Source organism: Furipterus horrens, unplaced genomic scaffold, assembly GCF_987537825.1.
Source record: "Furipterus horrens unplaced genomic scaffold, mFurHor1.1.pri manual_scaffold_3, whole genome shotgun sequence".
NCBI lineage: Eukaryota > Metazoa > Chordata > Mammalia > Chiroptera > Furipteridae > Furipterus > Furipterus horrens.
Window position 1 is genome coordinate 203,783,096 of NW_028327173.1, and position 25,265 is coordinate 203,808,360.

At 51.6% G+C, this 25,265-nt stretch overlaps 1 protein-coding gene across 1 annotated transcript in view; it reads left to right on the plus strand.

Annotated features, from left to right (window-relative positions):
- RIN3 (Ras and Rab interactor 3) overlaps window positions 1-25,265 on the plus strand; it is a 115,854-nt gene that overhangs the window by 89,179 nt on the left and 1,410 nt on the right. Inside the window, exons 7-9 of the mRNA XM_090271326.1 lie at window positions 369-677; window positions 16,026-16,157; window positions 22,751-22,914. Of these exons, the coding sequence (XP_090127452.1) occupies window positions 369-677; window positions 16,026-16,157; window positions 22,751-22,914 (605 nt within the window). The remainder of the gene's footprint in view (window positions 1-368; window positions 678-16,025; window positions 16,158-22,750; window positions 22,915-25,265) is intronic.

Genomic DNA, 25,265 nt, shown 5'->3' on the forward strand with positions numbered 1-25,265 from the left:
TGGATCCAGGGATTGAAAGAGAGACATCGAGTAATTCCACCTGACATTTACTGGGTACCCAGGACCTGCGCTGTACACTGCACAACTCCCACGTGGATAGGACGAAGCCCTGGGAGAGTTTAATCTGTGCCAGGCCCTGGGAAACGCATTAGGATACAATGTATCGGTCCAAGGGTTCCTGCGCCAGTATTTCCTGGGTGTGGCTTTCTGTCGTCCCATGCATCATAGCCTAGAGTTGTAACTGCTGGGGTGTGACCGTATTTTTCCAGGGATCAGAAGGCGGGGATAACCACGCTGTCAGGCAACAAGACCTGGTGGCGGGACCCCCGCCACGGTGTCCTTACCCGACTTCTCTTGCCCACCTACAGAAGCGATTGTGGAGTCCGCCTTGTACAAGTGTGTCCTGAAGCCCCTGAAAGAAGCCATCAACTCGTGCCTCCGCGAGATCCACAGCAAGGACGGCTCACTGCAGCAGCTCAAGGAGAACCAGCTGGTGGTCCTGGCCACGACCACCACTGACCTGGGCGTGACCACCAGCGTGCCAGAGGTGCCCATCATGGAGAAGATCCTGCAGAAGTTCACCAGCATGCACAAGGCCTACTCGCCCGAGAAGAAGATCTCCATTCTGCTCAAGACCTGTAAGCTCATCTACGACTCCATGGCCCTCGGCAACCCAGGTAGGCGGGCAGCCGGAGGGGCCTAGGCTGGGGGCGTGCTCCAGGCTGCGATCTTGGGTGGTTCTGTGGCTCCACCCACACCAAGACCCCCAGAGCCTCTGGAAGGCACTAGAGAAGCCTTTACAGATCCAGAGGGCTGCTGGGGCAGAACTAGGCACGGTGGGGGTGTAGTTCCTGGGCACCTGGGACCAGGAGGAAGGCCACGGTTAGCTGGAAGCAGGCAGGGAAACCAGCCCACACTGTGCCTTTGTGTGAATTATGAAAAGTTGCAATGTCGGCTCCCTGGGGCTTGCGCAACAGAAGTTTATTTTCTCACTGTTCCGGAGGTGGGACGTCCGAGGTCCGGGTGTGAGCTGGGTCTTGCGCACTCTGAGGGCTCTGGGGAAGGATGTGTTCTAGGCCTCGCTCCCAGCTGCTGCTGGTCCTCAGACTGTGGCAGCATCACACCCGTCTTCACGTGGCATTTCCCCTGTGTGCCTGCCTGTGTCCAAATGCCCCCTTTTTATAAAGGCATCAGTCATATCAGATTAGCCCCCCCACCCCACTATTCCAGTACAACCTCATCTTAACTAATTACCATATTTTTCACACTATAAGACGCACCTGACCATAAGATGCATCTAGGTTTAGAGGAAGAAAACAACAACAAAAATATTCTGAACCAAATGGTGTACTAAAATATTTAATAAAATATAACAATAATATTTCAGCCATGTAAAGCGAACAGCAGTATTAAGAACCATCATCATTCTCATTAACAAATGAGGAGAGACTTTAAGGTTCACTCTTCTAGTTTTCTGGGAACCCCAAGAACTCATCATCGCTAGTGTCAGAATTTATGAAGCTCAGTTGCTCACAATCACTGATATCACTTTCTTTGCTATCTTCATACTGACCAGACGCCCTGAGATTCAGCAGTAAAGTGGGACATTTAAGCGTCCCCAGGGGGTTCGCTGGGGCCTACCGCTTCCTCTTCTAACAGCTGTCGCCACCACTGACAGGTCAGATAATACACATCACCGTCTATGACGCAATATTTGCTCCATAAGACGCACAGACATTCTTCCCCCATTTTGGGGGGGAAAAAGTGTGTCTAATGGAGTGAAAATGTGGTACATCTGTAACAACCCTATTCCAAGTAAGACCACATTCCAAGGTACTGAGGGTTAAGAGGTCAATCCTATTTCCAAGTAAGGCCACATTCCAAGGTACTGAGGGTTAAGAGGTCAATCCTATTTCCAAGTAAGGCCACATTCCAAGGTACTGAGGGTTAGAAGTTCAACATATGAATTTTGGAGGGACACAGCTCACCCCATCACAGCCACCTGAATCAGTTAGCACTGGTTATTATTGCTCCCAAGTCAGCTGAGCAGTGGTGCTGACCTGGTCAGGGGGGCCTGAGCCTGGCTGGGCTGGCTCCTGGGGCTGTGGTCAGAGGGGGTCATTTGGAGGCTGGCTGGTCTAGGGTGGCCTTGCTCACACGTTGGGGGGTTGATTGGCTGTTGACTGGTCTGGAAGGGGCATGACTGGGCCACGCAATTCTCATTCGCCCGCCGGTGAGGCGGGGCTTGTGTCTGTGGCAGTAGTTGGTGGCCCCAGAGAACAAGCAAACCTGTGAGGCCTCTCAGGGCCTGGCCTTGAACCAGCCTGATGTCACTCTGAAATATTTCGTTGACTCGTTTTGTCACAAGACCAGCCCAGCTCAAGGGGTGAGGAACTAGACTTCCTTTCTTTTATTAAAATATATTTTATTGATCAATCTATTACAGTTGTCCCAATTGCCCGCCTTTGCCCCCCTCTGCCCAGTACCCCTCTTCCCTCCAGGAATCTCCAACCCCGCCCCACCCCAGCCCAGATCATGTCCATGAGTCTAGACTTCCCTTCCTGATGGGAAGAGCTGCAAAGGGATGCAAGTATAGGAAGGGAATCACTGAGACCGTTTGTGATCAGTTTATCACAGCACTCCTGCAGGCAGACAAGGGCGGGCATCGCTGAGCCAGGGCACACACCGTCGTGAGCAGAGTGCTGGCCGGATTCCATCCCCGGCCGCCCCTTCAGCTACACGCGCTGTGCAGGGCAGCCTGGGAAACTGTGGCGACAGCCATGGTCAGGTCGTGGAGTGTAGCCAGACAGCCTTGGGTCTAATTCCTGATCTGCCACTTACTAGCTGTGTGAACTTGAAAGAGCTACTTAACCCTTTAATGCCCGGTTTCCTCACCCAAAGAAGCTGTTTTACAAAGAGGGGACACTAAGACACCTAATGCTTCAGAAGCCACACTCATTCACCTGCAGATATTAGAAACAGCAGGTGCAAATGTCAACCTCACTGTACAGCACCTAGCAGGTGGCCGTTGTAGGAGAGGGCTTCTGTCCGCATCCCTTGCAGAGGGACAGGCCAGGCTGGCTACAGGCCGACAGGAGACATTGTTTGTATGTGACTGGGGGACGGTGCAAGGTCCAGTCACTCCGGAAAAGCTCCTTCAGAGACCTTCCCCATCTGAACCTCTAACTTGGAGAATCCTTGCCCTTGGGCCGAGCCGGGGCTCAGGGTGAGGTCAGGGCCAAGGGCTCTGTAGGCCCTGAGATGTTATCAGGGAGACAGTTTGGGGCCTGAAAGGGGCACGTCCATTCTCGGGGAGTCCCAGTTTCCTCAGAAAGCTTGTGCCTCCTGGAAGTCTTTTCGACACTCCGTCTCTTGACAGTAACTTCAAACGCAATGATTATACTGACGGTGCGTGTGCTTAGTAAAAACGAGGGAGCAGGGGATGGGGGGTGGGGGAGTGGCTGACTGTGAGAGAAGAAAGGGAAGAAAGGCAGTTGCCTGAAAGGACCCGCTTGGCACAGCAGGGGAAGGGGCAGAGCGAGCAGGGTGCTCAGAGCCTCCCCATCCTCAGCCTCTGGTTCAGAAGCCAGCCCCTGGCGGGCGTCTCTGAGCAGGGGTCACGGCTCCAGGTCGATTCCCCACCAGGAACAGATGGGTTTCTTGTCCAGGAACAGACAGCATATTTTCCCACCACTGGGTGAGCACTGGACTGCGAGTCCAGGGGCTCCCGATCTCACCTCTGCCCTGAGCGGGCGGGGGCTGCCCTCCTCGGAGCCTCAGCTTCTTCGCCTGGGAGGAGGCAGTTTCTGCCCAGAAGAGCAGGGCTTAGGGGTTCATTCATGGGCCTGAGTTTGAACCCCAGCTTTGGTGCAGGGGGTGGGAGAGCATCTAGAAAATAATTGGATGGCATAGGCCCCAAGAAGTACTGACCTCCCAGGACCTCGATCTTCTCATTTATAAAATGGCACTGAGAATGCCTCTCAGTGCTGAGGATCACATGCAATTGCGGGCGTGCACACGTGTGTGTGTGTGTGTGTGTGTGTGTGTGTGTGTGATGGATGCAAGGATGCGGGAATGGCTGCCTCTTCGTCACGTTCCTGAGAACACGGAGTCTGAACCCACCCGGTGGTTTCCAAACTAGGTTCCAGGAGGCACCCAGGGACCAGCAAAGGGACACAGGCAGGCAAGGCCCACCCTGGCTTCTCCCAAATAACCCTGCTTGCCCGTTTTGCACATGGGGTCCCATATGGGGTTTTGTGTAAAATAACCAGCTCTGCTGCAAAATATTTTTGTTTTTTTAAATCTCATTTAAAAATAATTTCAGACTTCAAAAACTGCAATAGAAATAGTACATTAAAATGGAAACATGCATAGATCCTTTACGGATTGTTACTATCTTATCCCATCAGCTCTATCATTTACGCTATCCCTGTGCACACTTAATTTTTTTTCTGAATCATATGAGTAAATTACCTATATCTTGGCTCTTTCACCCTAAATACTTTTCTAAGAATAGGGATGTTCTCCTACATACCACAGCAAAGTTATCCACTTTGTAAATTACATTGATATAATATTTTTATCGAAGTCACCATCTGTATGCCAGGTTGTCACATGATCTAACAAGGTTCTTGCTAGCATTTCTTCCTCCAGCTCAAGATCAAGGGTCATGTATTATTAGGTTTGGTTGTGCTGTGTCTTTTGCCTCCTTTAATTTGGGACGTTCCCACAGCCTTTCTTTGTCTTTTATGACATTGGTATTTTTAAGAAATACAGGTTTCTCTCCCCACCCCCACCCCCACCCTTTTTTCTTTTAAGTGAAAGTTCCTCATTTTGTTTTTCGGACGTTTCCTCATGATGAGATAGAGGTTGTGCATTTTCAGCCAGGTTTGAGCCGACTCTTCAGTACCCCTGACTTTGACATTCACTCATCTTAGGACCAGGCCCTTTCCCCCCAGCGTTCGCTTCTCGCCTCCTGCTACCAGATGCCCCCAGCGGCTTGCTACTCAAAGGGTGGTCCTGGTCCTTAGACGGGCAGCCCTGGAGCTCTCGGCGACCCCGTGGTGGGCAGCACTCCAGCTCGGGTCCTGCCTACCTCCACCATGGACCCAGTCAAAGCAGAGATCAGGCCTTCCCTTGCACCCCCATGCCCACCCGCCCTGCCCCGGCCCCTTCATCTCCAGGGAAGAAGCTCTCCCATAGTAACCGGAGGTCCACCCATGCCACTTCAGACAAAAATAAATATGGGGCCTGGCTGCTGGCAAGACCTGTTGGAACAGTGGGCAAAGGGCCAAACTTGGGGACTTGAGGCCTGGGGTAGCTGGCCAGGCTGTCTTTTCCAGAAAGGTAGTTGCTATTGATGCCCATGATATGGGTGGGCCAGGATTCAAGCCTAGAATTTTCTCACTCCAAAGCTTGTGTGCTTTTATCATTGTACCAAGCAGCCAGCCCAGGAGCAGGTCCCAGGATTCCTGATTCCTGATCAAGGGCATCCTCCGGGGGAGGAGCAAGTGCAGGGGCCTGAGTCGGGCAAAGGGGGTAGTTCACGAACACAACGGCTTTGGATAAACTTGGCTTTCCACCCTGCAGCCAGGAGCAGCCTGGGTTTCTCGTGGATGTCATGAGGCTTGGTGAGACCATATAGGATTCTAGAATCATGTGTGGCATTACTTCAACAAGCAAGGTATTCCCACCTCTTCAATGTCCAAGATCACATGGTTGACCTGCTATTGGGGGGCAATAGATTCAAGCCCAAGAACTCCTCCCTACTATGGGAAGGGGAGGAAGGCTGGAGGAATGCAGTGTTTGCAAATGTGGGATTCTTTCTGAAAGAATATAAAGAACCTTGTTCTGACATAGATAAAGAGCAGGTAACATCCCAGGGGGCAGTGAAAGCCAGCAAGCTGCCCTTTTCTGGTCCTCCAATAGTCTGTGTCAACACCCTATACTTCAGGAAATGGAACCTACCTCCTGGCCCTGGGGGACAGGGTACCCAACAGCCAGGAGCTTGAATGTGGGGGCCAAAGGGGTGGTCTTGGGGCCACAAAGTCCCTCGGGCCCATTGCCATCCACCTCCCTGGCAGAGACCACCCAGGGAGCTCAGAATCTGCAGCTATTCAGGGTGGGGCATCGGCTGGGGGTCGGACGGGAGAAGGAAGTTTGACAGAGACCCCAAGAGCATAAAATGGCCGGCCTGTGGCATTGACTGGGAGCGGAGAGGACAGAGGGAGGTCAGGCTGTTAGTTTTCTTAAAGTCTATGTTAAAAAATCTAAACTGACTTCTGATGACAAAAGTCACCAATGTTTGTTGTGGGAAAATAACGATTAGTGTTTTGATGGATTTCTTTCTGGTGTTGTTGAAATAGATGTAGCTAGGTAGTTAGAGAGGTAAGTAGTTAAGGAAGCACTCCTGGCTATAACAGATAAAACCTGCCATCTCTACCCTGGTAGAAGTTTATTTCCCGGTTGTTAAGTCCAGTCGAATGGAGGAGGGTTGGGGAGGGGGCGGGGCCTCTGCTCCACAGAGTCATTCAGGGATCCAGGCTGAGGCTGTGAAGCACACGCTTGCTTTTACTCCCCACATTGGCCCTCTAAGATGTCATGTTCTGAGGATTATAAGACCCGTTACCCTCTTGTCTGGCATAATAACCCTGTCTTACATTTCTCACGTGCCCATAACCCACCAGCCACCATGCTCATCACTTCCCATCTATCTTATTAAACCCTCACAACCATTCCCAAAGTGTGGACACTCTTGTTACCCCCAGTTTCTGGCCGAGGAAACTGAGGCTCAGCAAGCGTAAGCAGCGTGCTCAGGAGCATACCGGGGCAGGTGAGTGGTAGACCTAGGACTTGGATCCAGGTCCTGTGCTGAACCACTGCATTCTCCTGCCTGTCCAGGGTGTCCTGGGGAACGAGGCGATCTCAGAGGAGGCAGGCTGACGTCGTGGGTGGCCTCATGTCTTCCCAGCAGGCTGGGACTTTTGGCTTCAGGGCTCTGAGCCCACAGCAGCGTGGCGGGAGGGTAGGCTAGCTGGCTTGTGGACTGAGCTCTTCAAAGAGGAACCCAGGGGGCTAGAGTGATTTCCTCAGGGATGTGGCGTTGCTCAAAGCAGAACTGAGACTGAAGCCACGCCTGCACAGCGCGTAAAGGGCCAGGCAGGGCAGCTTCAGGGGCTCCGTGGGAAGAGGGGTGGCTTCCCACCTCAATGAATCACCCTGAGAAGCCAACTTCTGTATAAAATAGCCTCTAACAGAAGGCTTCTACTGCCAAAGTAAATTTACAGCCTCCTGTTCTAGATGCTGTCTCCTTCCTGCCTTCCTGTTTTTATCAAATAGATTCATTTCTCCAACAGTTAGACAAACAGGTATTGACAATATGGGTATTGACAGAAAAACCCAGTCCCTGTTTTCAGGATGGTCACAATTCCAGCAGAAAAACAGCATCAAACAAGCAACAACCGTGCACTGAGATAAATCCTATTCATTCCTTTAGCAAATATATTTAACACCTCCTACCGGCCAGGCACTGTGGGGGCCTTGGATATAAACAATGAGCACCATAAAGTCCCTGCCCTCATAGAGCTTCCATGCTAGTGGGCACAGACAGGTAATAAACAAGGAAACAAATACAAAATGCATCATCTTATGCTGAAACATGCATGCTACTAGGATAAACAAACAGGTAGAGGTGTAGGGAGTCTTGAAGGTGTTTGCTGCCTGGGTTGAGAGGTGGGGGTTAAGGGCCTCTCTTCTATATTACTATAAATATTAATCTGTAATATTTGGGGTTTTTATTCTGCAGTGACAGGGCCGGGGAAGCCCAGTATAGGCATTGAAACTGGTCGGTAGGGAGTGGGGTCTTGGGTTCAGACCTCTGGAGAAAGGAAGTGGTTTTTTCAGTGGGAATTGTGGAGGAGGGGAGGGCCAAAGCAGGTCACGGTTGTGAGCCTTGTTCTGCCGCAGGGTTGATGCGTCGGTAAGAACCCCGTCAACGATTTGGAGGGGCAGTGACGATGAGATGACAGACCCTTCCTCTAGATCTGGGCTTTGCAAAGTATGGCCTGCAGCCCCACTCTGGTCCTCCACTTGATTGCGTAAATAAGTTTTTATTGAAACAGCCACATCCACTTATTTACACAGGGACTATGGCTGCTTTTCTACCATGGCTGAGTTGAATAGTTAGGATAGAAACCATGTGGTCCGTGGGACCTAAAAATATTTACTATCTGGCCCTTTACAGGAAAAAAAAAAAATGCCAATTCTTCTTTTAGATGCTTCCTAGAAAAGAAAACCTTATTTTCAAGCCAGCCACCCACTGATGCCCTATCTAGGAGGCTGAGTTTTATTATTATGCCCCATTTTCAGATGAGGAAACTGAGGCTCAGCGTGAGTGGCCCCAGATCACTCAGCTAGTTAAGTGGCAGAGTCGGGACCTTCTAATCCTGCGTGTTTCAGTCTGCGTGACCCGGGCGAGCGTGCTTCGGCTCCTTTTCATCACTGCTTCCTTCTCCAAAGTCTCCCAGCCAGTGAAACACCATAAGACCCCGAACCAGCTCTTCAAAATGTGACCAGTTCCCTCCATTCCTACAGATGGGGAACAGGTGTGACTGGGGTGAACACGAAAGCAGGAACCACTAGGAAATGCAGGCTGGGGCCCCGAAGGGCTTCTCGAGGTACAGTTAGGTGGACGTGATCTGTGAGTCAAGAAAGACTGATATTCCGATCAGAGGAGGATTTTTTTCCCAATTGTGCCCAGCATCCCAGTGGCGCTGCCTGAGTCCCCACTGGGCGCAGGGCTGAGGCTGGGCCTAGGCTCCCAGCTCCACGGGAAGGAGAATGCGGCCAGGCCCCCCTGGGACATCCTCTGGAGGCTGGTGCCTGGCAGCGTTGCCTGAAGCTTGTGTTTGTCTGCAAGTAGCTCCCAGGGTAGGGAGCCTGTGTGAGCATCTCTCATGCACATGGGGCGGAGAGGCCCAGAGTCTAGTCCCAGCTCCACTGCTGACCAGCTGTGGGGCTTGGAGCAAATGGCTCCCATCCCTGAGCCTCAGTTTACTCACAATGAGGTTGGCCTTGATGGACCCAAGGCCACTGATGTGTTAGGTCAGTTCCTACCAGCTCATGAGAGCTAACCCACCCCACGTTCATGTTGGGAGAAGCTGAAATGGGCCATTGTGGAAATGTTTATGCTATGGAAATTGGCAACCACTACACATCAGACCCATCACACCACCATCTGTGGCCCACAGCAGATCCTAGAATCCTTGACCATGGCCCCAACCTCGGGCAGGAACGAGTAGTGCCCAGTGGGAACCACGTGGGCCTCAGTTCAGTCCACTGTCCGTGTCCTACGTCCCGAGTCCTGTGGTAGGGACTGGAAAGGGACTGGGGATGGGGACAGAGGCTCAGAATGGTTAAGCGATTTTCCCAAGCCCACACAGCTTCCATCCCTGCCCTCGGGGAGCTCACAGTCCGAGGAAAAGGACAGGCTCTGAAGGAGTCAAAGCATATGGGAGTTGGAGCAGGAGCCATCCAACTGCTTGAGGATGTGGGAGAGGATGAGGAGTAAGTAAGGGAAAGGAGGAAGGGTGCCTGAGGCAGAGACAATGGTGCATGCAAAGGCACAGAGGGGTGAAAGTGCCTCTGGAGTCCAGGGACTGGCTGAAGACTCAGCACAGTGGAGTGTTACATTGGGGGTGATGGAGGCAGAATGTCATTCTGAGTTGGAAGGTGCCAATTTAGCGGAGAGTAAGCACCAGCAGTAATTGGGAGCAGTCCAGGAGAGCTTCGTGGAAGAGGTGGAACTTGAAGGAAGAGTGTTGAAGTGGCAGGAACGTGGGATTGTGAGTGTAAAAAAAAACTAGGTTCAAGTCCTGCTTCACCACATCCTAGCCATGTGACCTTAGACAAGAAGCTTAACTTCTCTGGGACTCCCTTTCCTCATCTATAAATCAGACACCGTGAATCTAACACAGCTCCCAGAGCTATTTTAGGAATTCATTGGTATAATGTTTATAAAATATCCACTGCATCTTCAACGAGTCACGCAAATGATTGTGCTGTATGGGAGACAGAAGGAAGGTGACTTGTTCTGAGGCCATCGACTAGATAATGTGGCTGGCGGAGAGTAGGGTCAGTCATGTTGGACAGGCATCTGTGGGCCCAGCTGTAGGCGGCCTTGAACGTCAGGGTAAGAGATCTGGACTCGATTCCCTGGGCAATGGGAAGCCATTGATGGTTCTTGTGAAGAGGCATAGCATGATCAGAGCTGTATTCTCCAAGAAGTGACTTAGTAGACCGAGTAGATCAAAGGACAGAGACTGCTGGGAGGGCTGGCTTGGTGGGGAGGGCTGGGAAAAGCAACGGGTGAGCACAGGAAACAGTCAGAAAGGAGACTCACCTCGGCTCTGGACTGGCTGGCCACCGTGGACAGAGAGCCCAGAAGGAAAGGGGGGCTCCCAGATCTTGCATCTCAGGACGTGGGGAGAAAGTGGGTTCCTTGATGGAAATGGGGAAATCCCAGCGAGGGCTAGTTTCCAGGAAAAGATGATACACACGTTGGCTGGGCCCCTGATGGAGAAGGACTCCTGGAGTCTCTATGGAGACCCATCGGAGTTGGTGCCAAGTCACTGACTGTGCGGCCTTGCTGGGAGCTTCACAATCGTCCACCCACTCATTCATTCATTCATTCATTCATTCACCTGGCACGGCGCCATGCTCTGTGTACTGGGGAGATGGAGAAGAGGTGACCTCATGGTGGAGGGACAGACATGGGAGTCCCCTGTAGTGGGGTGGCTGCACACACTGTGGTGGGAACCATGGAGACAGGCCCCAAAGGCTTCCCAAAGGGTCAGCACAGATTCTCAAGAAGAGAAGAAAAGGAAAAGGGCGAAGGACTTTGCATCACCAGAGAGCACAGAGCCGCAGTCTGGAGGGCTTCCTTACCCCGTCTCTAAGTCTTCCAACCTAGGGCATGAGCTGGACCATCCTTCCGGCTGAAAATCACTGTCCCTCAAGCAGGGTTTATGCCTTGGCACTAGAGACAGTTTGGGGCTGAATAATTCTGTATTACAGAGGGCTGTCCTGTGCATTGTAGGGTGGGTAGCAGCATCCCTGGCCTCGATGCCAGTAGCATCCCCCTAGAAGTGACAACCAAAAAGCGACTCCAGACATTGCCAGATGGTTCTGCAAGGGCAAAGTCACCCTGGTTGAGAACCACTGCTCAAAAGCAGATCAACTTGCCTGATTGTATTCCTTGGGAAGTTATTAATATAACACCCCAAAAGATGATGTTCTTGGAGGCAGAGCAAAAATTCAGTCAGCTCTAAGCCCACGCGTGAGTAATCGGTGAATTCCAAAAGGCAGAGCCGAGGCTTCATTTCCCACTCCCAATGTCTGACGCCCCTTGTTCCCTGAATCATAAATCAAACAAACAAAGGATCTCCTGCATGCCAGAATGCGAATAATGTAATTATCAGCATGAAAAACAACTTCAAGAACAAAATAATCTTCCCCTGGGAACCGTTCAGTCATGTCTCAGGCTCATAAAGGCTTATGGGGAGGCTGTCTCCAAAACGGACTGATTCTGTGCAGGGAAGGCATGGGAACCATGAAACACGTCAGCAGAGAGCCTCATGATACAGGGCTGGCGGAGAACGATTGGGGTTTTTACTTGTTCGTTTATTTATTCATTTTTTAGAGAGAGGGGCAGGGAGGGCGGAAGAGAGGGAGAGAAACATTGATGTGAGAGAGAAACATCAATCAGTTGCCTCTCGTATGCGCCCCGACCAGGGACTGAACCCACTGCCCAGGCACGTGCCCTGACCAGGAATCAAACTGGCGACCTTTCACTTTGCAGGACGATGCCCAACCCACTGAGCCACACCACTCAGGGCAAGAATGGGTGGTCTTTATTGGGTACTTCTGTGGGAGCATCCTCAGAGCACTCCATATAAAGCATTCCACAGAATTCTCACCAGAACCCCATAGGATATCATGTTATCTGTGTTGGTTCACACATGACTAGAAATGCAGGCCCAGAGAGGTCAAGCAATTAGCCCAAGGTCACACAGCCAGTGAGTAGTGTGCTGGGATTCATACTGCAGGTCTGACTCTGCTTTTCAGTGCTGTGTGTTACCAACCCCTTCAGCCTATTCATTTACAGGTAGAACAACTGGGTCCACCTGAGAAAACAAAGCACAGATGTTAGGAATAGCTCACTTTATGGGTCCAAGTCACTTTCATATTCTTTTTCTTCTTTTCTCTCAAAATCCTGCAAAGCCAGCCATGGCCTAGCTATTCTGACCACCAGCTGGGAGGACTTTCTACTGTAGAAGTTAGGATATACCTTAGACTGCTATTAACACACACACACACACACACACACATACATACATACACACACACACCGATGATTTACACAAAACTTTCTGGGGTTTTTTGTTTCACTCCCATGTACCGGTATAGGCGGGTATGAAATCACTCTTCTACGAGGTCCTTAGAGACCCAGGTTCCTCTCTTGTTACCCCACCATCCCTAGTGGTCTCTCCATCCACATGTTCCTCCCCTAGAAGGGCATGACCTGAAAGCTGAACACATCACTTCCTCCGCAAATCCCGCAAGCGAGAACTTAGATTTAAGGCTGCACCTAGCTGCAAGGGAAGCTGGGAAATGTGGTCTTTATTTTGGGTGGTCATTGTCCCAGCTGAAAGTCAGTTCTGTCACTATAAAAATAAGGGAGACTGGGCCAGGGGGGAGGAGGAGGTAAGTAGTCTCTGGCACGCATTCCAGGCTGGAATGAAGCCGAGCTGCCCAAGAACACAGACTCTCCTTGGATGGTTGTCTGTGATCCCAAAATCAGCCCCTGGCACAGCCACTGGCCTTAGATTGGGTGGGTCCTGAGGGCTGGGACCAGCTCTGACTCCTTCCTTTGTCTTCCTGTGTCCACAGACCTATGCCAGTGACCACTTGTCATAGCTGCCGTTTCCCAAGCACTTACGTGCCAGCCACTGCCCTAAGCACCGACTGCAGGGCCAGATTTGGCAAAATTTAAGGGACTGCCAAAAAACTCAGTAGTCAAGATAAATTTCGCCTATGTATAGTATATATTATGTTATATATGTGTATGCACAAATGTTTTTAAAAAAAAAACAATGCAATGGTTTTTAGTGTACGTATTCACAAAATTACATGACCAAACTACTTTAATTCCAGAATGTTTTTATCACGCCCTAAAGAAACTCAGTACTGATTAGTAGTCACTCCCAATTCCCTCCACCCCCCAGGGCCTGACAACCACTAGCCTTCTGTCTCTCTGGATTTGCTTATTCTGGACATTCCATATAAATGGAATCATACAATATGTACAAACATGTGGTCTTTTGGTGACTTGTTCCTCTCATTTAGCATAATGACTGCAAGGTTCGTGGGTGTCATAGCACGTACCAGTAGTTCATTCCTCTTTATTACCAAATAGTGTCCCCTTGTATGGATTGACCACATTTTTTCTATTCACTCACTAGCTGATGACCATGTTTGCTCTTTCTACCTTTGGGCTTTTAGGAATAATGTTGCTATGAACATGTGTGTACAAGTTTTTCTGTGAACCTGTTTTTATTTCTCTTGGTTATGGAACTAGGAGTGGAATTGCTGGGTCAACTGTTAAGATAATATTTTTAAAAATAAAAATCGGCCTTGGCCAGATGGCTCAGTTGTTTGGAGAATCATTCTGTGGACCAAAAGGTTGCGGGTTTGATCCCTGGTCAGGGCACATACCTAGGTTGCAGGTTTGAGCCACAGTCGGGGCATGTATGGGAGGCCACCGATTGATGTTTCTCTCTCTCTCTGTCTCTCTCCTTTCCTCTAGCTCTAAATCAATTAAAAAAAAAAAAAATCAAACCATATCCTTGGCTGAGAATTAAAAAAATAAAAATGAGTGCACAGAACTCTATGATGAACAAAATATCAACATTTTAAGTAAAGACAGGGTGTTGTCAGCTCTGTGACACTGTGGTTTTGTACAACACACAGGAACCACCATTTCCAACCCGCTCATGATTCATGGGCCCATGTGAGCTTAGGAGGGCCGACCACGGCATGCAAACAGATTGTTAACCCAGGGTCTGACACACAGACATGTTTTTTTATTGTAAGCGCTCATTAACTTTTTCCACTTAATTCAAAACATGAGGGGATAGTTTGATAAGCAGCTATAGGAGCATATATTTTTCCTTTTGCCCCAGACCCCTACAGGGCTCAACAAAGCACTGACCATCGACACCATTACATTTGGTTCTCCAACGTCTATCTCATTCCCCAACCTCTTTGCCAAGGTTAGAGGAGGAACTTCCCACGGTTCACAGCTAGTGCATGGGAGAGCTGGGATTTGAACCTGGGTCTGAGGCCAGAGGCCTAGCTCTACACCCCTCGCTATACACATGACTTCACTATGTGTGTGGTTGAGCTAGGAGCGTCACTTAAGCTCTCTGAACCTCAGTCTCTTCTTCAGTAACATGGGCAAAACAACAGCAATGACTGTGTGTCACCGCTATAAGGAACAAGTGTGAACATGCAGTTTGCTTTCCTCCACGGGAAGGCCTTGCCTTCAGCTGCATCTCAAGGCGATGAAGTGACTCACCAAGTGAAACCTACCCTCTGTGTGCTGTAGGAACCCACCAGTCATGCCCCCCCCCCCATGAAGCCACGAGTGAACATTTTATTTTTGCCCTGAGGGTTAGGAAAATAATTGGATTCCCCCAAGAAACAGGTGTATTTTCTCAGGGACAATAAGAAGAATGTAGCTGAATTGTGTTTTCCTTTTCACTTTGGCCACCGGGAAACTCAAAGCTAAATTCATGGCTCCAAAGCAGTAGTTGTGTGTGTTCTTGCTTATTTGTGCTTCTATATTTTCTGTGCTGTACAATGCCTCTTGTAATTTATGTTTGTCCTGATGTTCACATTTTTGTTTAGATTTTACTGTTTTATCACGTATTTCCTGATGGTGACCTAAAGCCTTCCTAAAACATGCCAAGGAGAAATATGCTTTTTGAAAGAACTGTAGATTGCATGACATGTATTTGGACTGATTATTAGTCTCACCCAAGACACAAATGGCAGCAGCCCTCGTATGATCCTTCTGGGGCCATGTCCAGGTCTGGTAACTCCAGCTGAGTCTGGAGACCTTTGGCTGAGCCCCGGCCTCTCTTTGGTAAGAAGAGAGAAGAGAGTTGGGGACCCCAGTGGCCATTCCTCACTGTGCAAAGCAGCCCAGTCAAGCTTTTGTATCCCTCAGCGCACCTGTATTAGCATGCTAAGAGACCAACTGAGAGACTCCAGGAGAATTCTGTCCCTGTTAGAATTCTTTCCCTCCAGATCCAACCTTTGAGTTTGTGTGGCCATATGGGCAGCTTCAGAGCCGAGCTGGGTAGGCCCCCCTTCCACCCTCTTCTCTTCCCCAAGAGGCTCTGAGCCCTGTGAACGTCTCACACAAAAGCAGAAGGGATGAGTTCTCCCTTTCGGAGGCATGTACATTTTGAAAGAAACCCTCAGGAAAGGGCACTGCTTTAACCAAAGGAATGAAGACTGAATGGTGGAATTTTGAGGGAGGTCTTTCTGTTTTGCAGGTAGAGAGGGAGATGCGTGGTTAAAAGGGACAGGGAACCTTCAAGAAGACATCAACATTAGACAGACAGATGCATCTGGATGGGTCCATGCACTTGCTTGTCAGCAAGCAGCACGTGGTGTTGAGGGGAAAAGCTGGGAAACAGGAAGGCACTGGGTCTCGCCCACCTGGCAGAGGGCACCTTTCTCAGTTCCTTCTTCCCAAACCCAGACTGTGTCACAGGTCACCCCAAGAAGTCTGATTCCAGGGTTGCCCGCCTCCTGAGAGTCATAAGAAAGTAGGAAGGTTCCTCTTCCAAGGGTGACTACCCCCTACCCAGCTAACCATTGTCCCCTTCCCCTGGGCAGGGAACCACTCACGAACAGAGCCTCGCACTCACTACCTCCCACCTCCTTCCTCCTCCCAGGAAAGCCCTATGGGGCAGACGACTTCCTGCCGGTGCTTATGTATGTGCTGGCCCGCAGCAACCTCACGGAGATGCTCCTGGACGTGGAGTATATGATGGAGCTCATGGATCCCGCCCTGCAGTTGGGGGAGGGTGAGTCGTACCCCCAACCCAGCCACACCAGGGGGACACTGGGCAGCCCAATAAGCACCTCCTGAATGCCAGACTCCACTGAGCACTGGGGATACAACACAAGGCCAAACACAGACCCTGTCCTGGAGGAGTTCATAGACCAGCAGGGGAGCTGGGCCAGTAAAGAGACCATGTCACTGCTTCTTGACATATGCTGAAATAGTGGAAAGCCCAGAGGGCATGGGAGCACAGTACCTAGGCTGTGCAGTCAGGGAGGACTTCCTGGAGGAGGTGACACCTGAGCTGCATATGGAAGAATGAGCAGGAACCAGTCAGATAAAGACAAAATAGCTGTTGCTAGTAGTGTAAAAGATAAGGCAGTGTCCACAGAGAGTCTCCTCAGGGAACAATGGTCAGTTCTCAGGCTGGGGTGGCCCTGGGGACTCTCAGCTCCCCTGCTCATCCAACCCTGTGTCAGGTCCTCTGTCAGTGGGTGAAGATTAATTCTATGAGTAAATGGCAGTGATGTGGTCAGCTCCACCCACCCTCAGTTTTCCTTCCCCTTTCTTCCCTCCCACCCCTTCTTCCCACCCACTTAACCTCAGCCACCCCTCCACCAAGAATCCCAGAGATGCAGCCAGCCCAGGTATCAGTTCTGAGGGAGCCCTGCATTGTCCTCTAAAACAGGGGTCCCTAACCTCCCTCCTCCCAGTCCTTAAACACCACATGCGTTACTGCCTGAGCTCCACCTCCTGGCTCCCCACCCCCAACCCGAGTCTGTGGAAAATTTGTCTTCCATGAAACCGGTCCCTGGTGCCGAAAAGGTTGGGGACCACTGCTCTAACACATAAGCCTCAAAGGGTGAGACAAGACTCTCAGGCCCCAAGCAGCCCCTTTGGGCTTTGTGGTTCTTATAATAAACCACCCCCCTTTGCATCTGTTTGCATTTTTAGCATGTATCAGTCTCTGAGTGACAGTTCTATGATTTCTTGGAAGTTCCGAGGAGCATAAAGCCATGAAGTGTACTGTCAAATATAACTTAATCTTGTGTCCTAGAACCTCTAGATCTATTTTTTCTCCTCTATAGTTAAAATTTTCCTGCAGTTGAATAACCTGTCTTCCAGAGGGTGTAGGAATTCAATAGAAACCAGGCTTCCTTCAGCGGTGATTATCAGCCACCCAGTACATTCATCCATCCACCCATCCACCCATCCATCCATCTACCCATCCATCCATCCATCCATCCGTCCATTCATCCACCCACCCATCCACCCATCCATCCACCCACCCATCCACCCATCTGTCCATTCATCATCCACTCACCCATCCACCCATCCATCCATCCGCCCATCCACCCATCTGTCCATTCATCATCCACCCATCCATCCATCCACCCATCCACCCATCTACCTGTCCACCCATCTACCCACCCATCCATCCATCCACCCACCCATCTACCCAGATACCCAACCAGCCATCCACTCACCCATTCATCTATTCATTTAGCAGCCATTCAGTGAGCCCTTACTGTGTGCTAGGCCTCATGCCAGGCACTCAGGTTGAAGTGCCAGACAAGACAGGTGAGGCTGAGAGTGTCATGAAGATGAAGGCCTGCCTCATTCTGTACCCCACACTTTGGGGCCTCCACCTCTGGCCTTCATGGGCTTTCCTCCTTGGTTTCCTCAACCTTGAACATGCACACGGAAGCACCACACTGCTGAGGAGTTGGACAGAGGCCTCAAACAACATTGACCTGTCTCCTTCTGGCCCCATCAGCCTGTGTGGGAAAATAGAAGGGGACTTTGAGAAGAATTGACTTCTGTCCCAAAAACTGAGCACACCATTTCCTAGGACAAGCCCCCCCCCACAAAGTACAGCAGCCCACCCAGCACTCTCAGCAGGAATATTAGCTATGGTCTTGTGGCTGCCACACAACCTCTAAAGGTCAAAACTTTCACATATCAAAAATTACCATAAATAGAATAAAATACTAACAATAAACCAGGGAAAAGTGTTCCCACAAATCATCAAGCCCAGAATTAAGAGCCTTAATATGTAAAGGTTTCTTGCAAATCAACAAGAAAAGTACTGACTTAATACGTACCTGGGCAAAGGCCATGTACTCATTCATTCAGCATATTCATTGAGCTGCTCCTTTGTGCCAGGTACAACGGGTTCCTTTCCTCGTGGAGTCTCATTCTGGTGCAGGAAGCAGGGGAGTGGCTGGGGGTGTCAGACCTTAAACAGATTGAACAGACAAGCAAACAAGATAATTCACATGTGGTAACATCTTGTGTGCATTGAGAAGACCGGAAGCTGGCTGGTGGGATAGAGCGATGGGGCAGGACTAAGCTCAGGTGGCCAAGGGAGTCCCTCAGCACAGAGAGCTTCTCGTTACTTTTTTCTGTTTTCCAAATTTTCCACAGTGGGCAGGCATTCCTGATCTTTCTGGGAGGAAATAATTCGCACATCCCATTAAAGGACTGGCCCCCCGCCCACAGGGCTGTTATGGAGTCTAGAGACAAAGGCTGGCAAGCAAGCTCGAGTGGGAGGCTGTGTGGCTAGTTTGAGCGCTGGCTCACTCTCCGGCAGTGGGCGGCCACGCCCGGGCCACCGTGACTCCTAAATGGGGCTCCAAGCCAGGCACAGGGGCTGAGCGGGGACAGGACAGGGACAGCCGCGGCCCAGCTACTCTCTCCTTACCGCCCTGCACCCCCCACCCCAATCCTGCCCTGCCCTCCAGGGATCCTTCTTCCTGCTCCTGAAGCCTCTGGGGTCCCCGGTGGGAAAGGTGTAGTCCTTCAGGCAGGAGCACTGGCCTGTTCTGGGTGACAGTGAGTTTTTGAGACAAGCAAAAACTCAAATAAATACAAGGAGGTCTCTAACGGTTTCTGACCCATTGCTGCCTCAATACCCTGTAGCCTACCCTTTTTCAGACTTAGCAGTCAGAGACACCCCCCCCCCCACCCCTCCTCTGGCCCTGTGAGGAGATTTCGAAGGAATCCGTGGGGTGTTTCCTGGAAGTAAAGATTTGGGCAGGCAGAGCCTCACCAGACTGCCTCAGGCCATTCCTCCCAGCAGCCCTGCCCCTCCCCCCATAGCACCGCCAGACCCTGCCTCTAGGGGGCAGGGGACAAACTTCACACCGTCCTGTACATGTCAGGAGGTGGGGTGGTTGGCATGGTGCCTTGCTGCATCTCTGTGCCTAGTCCGATAGCCAGGGTGGGAGGTCACAGCACCCAGGATGGTCCCGGCCTCACAGGCATTGGCCTCCTGTGGCCAGATGACTTGGAGTCTCCAGCTTGGGCGGGACCTCCCACCCTTCAAGTCTGCCAGCTGTCAGACCTCCATCTGGAGGTATGTGGGCCCAAGGACAGAGGGACAGATACTGTCTTTCCCTGGCTTCTCCCTCATGTCCTAGCTGGGTGCTCCATCGCCACAGCCCCTGAGTGCAGGTAAAGAGGGTCCCGTTTGGAAGGGGAGGCAGAGTCCCGACACGCCAGTCCCTGCCCTTGGTCCTTTTCAGAGCTCAGAGGTGCCTGGGACACAGGCAGGCCCTCGGGGGGTCCCCAATCTTGAGAACTTCAGTTGCTTGAACCTAAGAGGAGAAGTAACACAGGATGTAGTAAAAAGAGCGGTATGGAGGCTGAATTTCAGTTCCAGTTCTGCCTATGATTGGTTGGAGACCTTGGGCAAGTCGCTTAACCTCTCTGGCTCAGGAAAGTGAAGGTATTGGGCTGGAATTGGGGGTGTCCTACAGAGGTACCTAGAGGCCGGAGGAGTAATGGAACTGGGCTCTGCCTCCTCATGTTTTCACACTTCATACGAGCAAACAGTTCTGCATTCAACAAAAAGCCTGCAAGCAACTCCAGGGTCTGTGCACTATGGGACCTTCATGTTCATTCCATGTACTGCAGTTTGGCAAAGGACAAGTGACGGGGTCCCCCTTTCTTTGCAGCAAGCATATTGGGTGTGAGAAATCAGGGTACATCAGGGTGGGGAAGATCGGAAGTAGAGAGGGCCAAAGCGTTAGGCTGATGGGCCCCAGCCCCCTTCTGCAGCTCCACCACCACTGCACGATCATGGGACAGGTGGGAGACCCAGGCCGCCATGGGCACCTGGCTGGAGCCAGCTCAAAATCCAAACCTCTCCCACAAGCACCCTCATGAACTCATTCGCCCATGTCCAGTCTCCACGCTGGCTGACAGCTGGCCTTGCTGGGCTAATATCTTAATAGGGACAGTGAGTTTTTCCCATTCGCGGGCAACACTCTCCCCAAAGAGAACTAGCCTTAAACGTCACTGTGGAGGAGTCGCCTGCCACCTAGTGGTCCTCCATGGCACTGCATGGCCCCGAGGGCCAAGGGAAGCGCTTGGGAGGGCCGCGTGGGCTGTGAAAAAGCAAGGCATGAGCAAGAGGAGTGGGCTGCCAGGCTTGGAGTTCCTCTCCCTTCTGTGAGGGTGAGAACCCCCAGAGCCCCTCCCTCAGGTCACCTAACCACCACGCGTTACCTGTTACTAAGCACCACACCTATGTGTACTCATCTCCTTTACTTTCACATTGACATTGGGGCTTTGCAGAGGAGGAAACAGGACACTAACTCACCTGGGATTACAGGGCTGGCTGCTGAAGGGCAAAGACCTAGATCCTGCTCCCTGACTCCAAAACTGTGTGCTCTCCATCAGTGCACGGCACTCAGCCCCTCCGATCCTAGGCAGGGAGACAGGGTCACGGATGAGAAACAAGATCCTCCAGACACGCCAGCAAAAGGACAGGGACATTTGGGCAGCAAGAGCTGTAGTCGCCAGGAAAGGCTTCCTGGCACATGCAGGCTTTGTGCATCACTGAGAAAGGAGACCCATGGTGGTTAACTGCCCTTCTCGGATGAGGGGCTCCAAGCCGCACGTTCTGGGCTGGCCTTGACATACTTCTTTTTTAAAAAAGAGGTCTCTTTCCTACATTGCTAGGAACGGGGGAATGATCCTGTGGTCATATACCCCTTTATCTGACCCCCCACCAGTTTCAGCCAGGGCGTGATCTTTTCCCATGTTGGTTGTAGAATTTGTAGGTATATACAGGCAGCTTCATGCAATGTAAGCTAGGAATGCGTTAAGATGCAAATAACTCATGATGCAGCTAATAATGGTTTAAATCAGAGTGAAGGGCTGTTTGGTCTCCTGCCCCCAAGAGGCTGATAATGATGGGAGTTTTTAGCCCCGCTGTCAGGAAATTAGGGACCCAGCTCTTTCCCTTGTTCTTTAGGATGTGAGCCTTTGTCTCTGTGCCTGTCACCTCTGGTCACAAAACAGCCGCTGTGCCTCTGGGTTCACTTCTGTGTCCCAGGCAGGAGGAAGGGAAAGGGCAAAACCCAAAGGAACACATCACTGAGTCTGCCCCTTTCCTTTAAAAAATAAAAAATGAATAGAAGCTACTATTTACTTATTTATTCATTTATGTATAATTGAATTTATTGAGGTGACATTATATAGGTTTCAGGTGTACCATGCTATAGCATGTCATCTGTATATTGCATTGTGTGTTCACCACCCCAGAGCCTGCCCCTTTGAAAGGTTTTCCTGGAAGCCCCACCCTGGGACTCCCACTTACATCTAAGTAGCCAGAACGGGGTCTCCTGCCCTCTACCCTGAGTTGCAAGGGAGTCTGGGCAGTGAGCATTTTCAATTGGTTGTTACTCCCCCCACCCCCTAAAAAGTAGTGTTAAGTTAGTTAGGAAGGAAGAGAAGATGAGATTTGGATGGGTCTCTAGGAGAACTGGCCTCAGGTCAAAAATCATTGTCCTGTTATTTAAAGGGTGGGGGGGGCATTAGTGCAAGGGAACCCCACGAAAATCACCCTCCCTCTCTAAAGTGAGGGGCTCAACGAGGCTAGTGGTTCTCCAACATGTTAACCAGAGCCCCTAACACACTAAGGAGAGTGAACTTGTAAGCATCTGTGCAAATTGTTGTCTTTTATCTTAAAACTTTATGTAAATTTTGCAGTCTGAAGTATGTCAAAGCTTAAATTACTTTAGGAGACATTAAATATTAGGAATACAGGTGAATTAACTTAAGAAGGTAAAAAGAAATGGAGGAATGAGTGGTTCAAACTTTTTACTTTAAATCTTCAAAATCTTATTACTATAATTAAAATTTTCTCAATATCTTTTAAAATTTATTTTTTAGCATAGGGTATATATATCACTATATATATTTGTGTGTGTGTGTATACACAGAGAGAAGTCTCCTGCTCTGCCCACCCGACCCCATCTACCGCCCCGCCCCCCCATGTCTCCCAGGCACCCTTGGGATGATCAGGTTTTTTTTATCCTTTAAAATACAAAACATCATTTTAAAAATAAGCAAGAGTTCTATCTCAAAGGCGAGCCAGTGAGCAGGGCCTGACAGCTCGGGCTGGACTTGGGGAAGTTCCTGAGGCTGCGGGGTGGGCGAGGGTCTGAAGCTCCAGGCCATGATGGTTCTGCAGATGTAGCCCCAGCGGCAGCGGTGGGTGGAGCCGGGGTGGTGGGAGGGGCAGGCCTTGCTGGAACGGGCTCCATCCCTTCGTGGGTGGGCCCTGGCGGTCCTAGCTCAGGCTGCACACCCTTGTCCGCGCAGGTTCCTACTATCTGACCACCACCTACGGGGCCCTGGAGCACATCAAGAACTACGACAAGATCACGGTGACCCGGCAGCTGAGCGTGGAGGTGCAGGACTCCATCCACCGCTGGGAGCGCCGGCGCACGCTCAACAAGGCCCGGGCCTCCCGCTCCTCCGTGCAGGTAACGCCTGCGCCAGAGGATGGGGGGAGGCCATGCCTCAGACACCATCCCCACTGCCCGCAGGCTCAGGAGCCTGACACCGACTGACTATTCTGGCCGGCCAGCCCCTGCCTGCCAGTGTGTGCCCAGCCCTGTGCCCGCTTCCAGGGGAGGGGGCCCTAGGAAAGTATCACCAGGCACTGGTGATCTAGTTGGGCAGACAAGACCGGGATAGGGGGAATGAAGCTTTTATCCAGCATTCCTTAGCACCTACTACGTCCTCACACCCTGTGGTCGCCGGAGATGTGGATATAAGTCGTGCCAGCCCCACTTTTAGGGAGCCCACGCGCTGATCCACAGCCTTGCCCCTAGGCCCCTGGACAAATGCAGCAGCCATGCAGGTCCTGTCCCCTGCAATCCAGCGTCCCATCCTTCCCACCCCTCGCTATACAAACTCAGTATTCAAGCCCCACTGGTGGCCAGACTCCTTGCTCCTCCTCCACCCCATCACCCCACACCCCCAGGCTGCATCAAATCACGCTGAGCTCAACTCCCCGGCACTCAGTCCCTGCCCATGCTGGTCTGTCTCTGCCTCACTGGCTGCCACGTGCCCACCCAGTTTCTTCCCTGACCCCGCACCTGTCTTCCATTCCCTGCAACCCCAGTGAGATTCCCTGCCCTGCGCTTCCTGCTGCTACTCTCCCCATTACAGCGTGTATCACACCATATTGTGACCTTCTATGTATGAAGAAGCTGTCATCCAGGGAGGGAGGGCCCGTGATGCACACATCTCAGGGGCTCCAAGCCCTGGGCCTGGGCCAGAGTGGGAATGGGGTGTGTACAAAACAGAAGGAGTTAGGACAGTGAACCTTGCAAGCAGCAATCCAGAGACATAAATAGCTGTACAGACTCACTTCCCCAGCACCCAGAGCACACTGGACCTGAACCCCAGCCCTGGCTTTCAAGATGGCCCATCCATAATGAGAAGAGACCAGGCCAGGGAGGCAGAAGGCCCGAGGTCTGGACTCAGCTGTGTACTAGCTTGCTGTGTGACCCTGAGTAGTCCCTGCCCCTCTGTGGGACTCAGTTTCTCTATCAGCACAGGTGGACTGTGGACCAGATGAGCTCTGCCAGTACGTGCTCTAGGCTGCCAAGCTGATGTTCCCCCCTCTGCTGACCAGTGGTGTCTTGATAATGTCTAGTAACTGGCTCTCAAGCTAGTATGAGCCAGCATGAATTGGCAAGAGCCAGCTCCAGCACAACTCTGCTCCCCACCCCACCCCCGGGGCACTTTTCCCTCCACCAGCTCTTGGATATATGGGCACTCTTGGTTCAAGCCTGACCCATGCATTCCTTCCTTCTTGCTTCCACCCTGCGGGTTCCCGGTGCTAAGCCAGACAGCATCAGTGCCTCCCCTCGGGAGGCGAAGCTTAGGAGAGAGGCCTGGGTCAGGACCAAGGAGCCCCTCAGCACTGTCTTGGGAGGGCATCACCCTCTGTCCCCTCCCCGTGCCTCCTCTGCACCCCACACCTTAAATCCCTTCCTTCCCTGGGAGTGAAAGCCCAGAGCCCGACAGTCCTCAGTAGGTATAAAGGGCCCTTGGGAGGCCTAATGGGGGACAAGAGAGCACAGGCAGCCTCTAGCACCCAAGGGAGTGAGCTGGGCTCCTCCTCCTGGGAGAAAGGGGTGATCTCAGTGATGCTCTCACACAAACCCTTCCTACCTGCCCTCAGGGTACTTGGGGAAGGGACTCTTCCAGGCTCCGAGATGGTTTTACATGCTTCTTCACAGCCATGGTGTGAGGACTGGTGTTACCCCCATTTACAGTGGAAGAAACGGGGGCCCCAGGAGGTCAAGGGCACATAGCGAGTGGGAGCAGATTCAAAGCCAGGTGGGGACTGGAGGGCCTTTCCTTCCACCTGGTGGTCCTCCCTCCCCCGCTGGTAGAGGAAGCTGGAAATGCCTTGTGTGTGTTCACAGGGGTGCTCCCATCCCTAGCCACACAGGCACCGCCTCCCCCTGCCTGCCCCTCTCCCCCTGGCCTAAACCCCCCACCTTTCAGGCCCAGCTCCCCTCCCCCTTCCAGCAACCCTTTTCCTCCCTCCTCTACCCCCAGATCATTCCCCTGCCCTAAGCCTCCCCCACCTCCAGCTTTCCCCCAACCCCAGGCTCTTCCAGCCCTAAGGGCTGAACTGTTCTGCCTGCCTTAGCAGTCCGTGGGATGCTGGGGCTGGGATCTGCCCCCACTCTCATTTACACGGCCCCTCCTGCCCCGGTTGCCCCTGGGGTGCAGGACTGCAGAGAGGAGGAGGAAGTGAGGTGAATCAATGGTAGCGAGCCCCTGCACTGGCCACCAGGGGCCGCGCTCACTC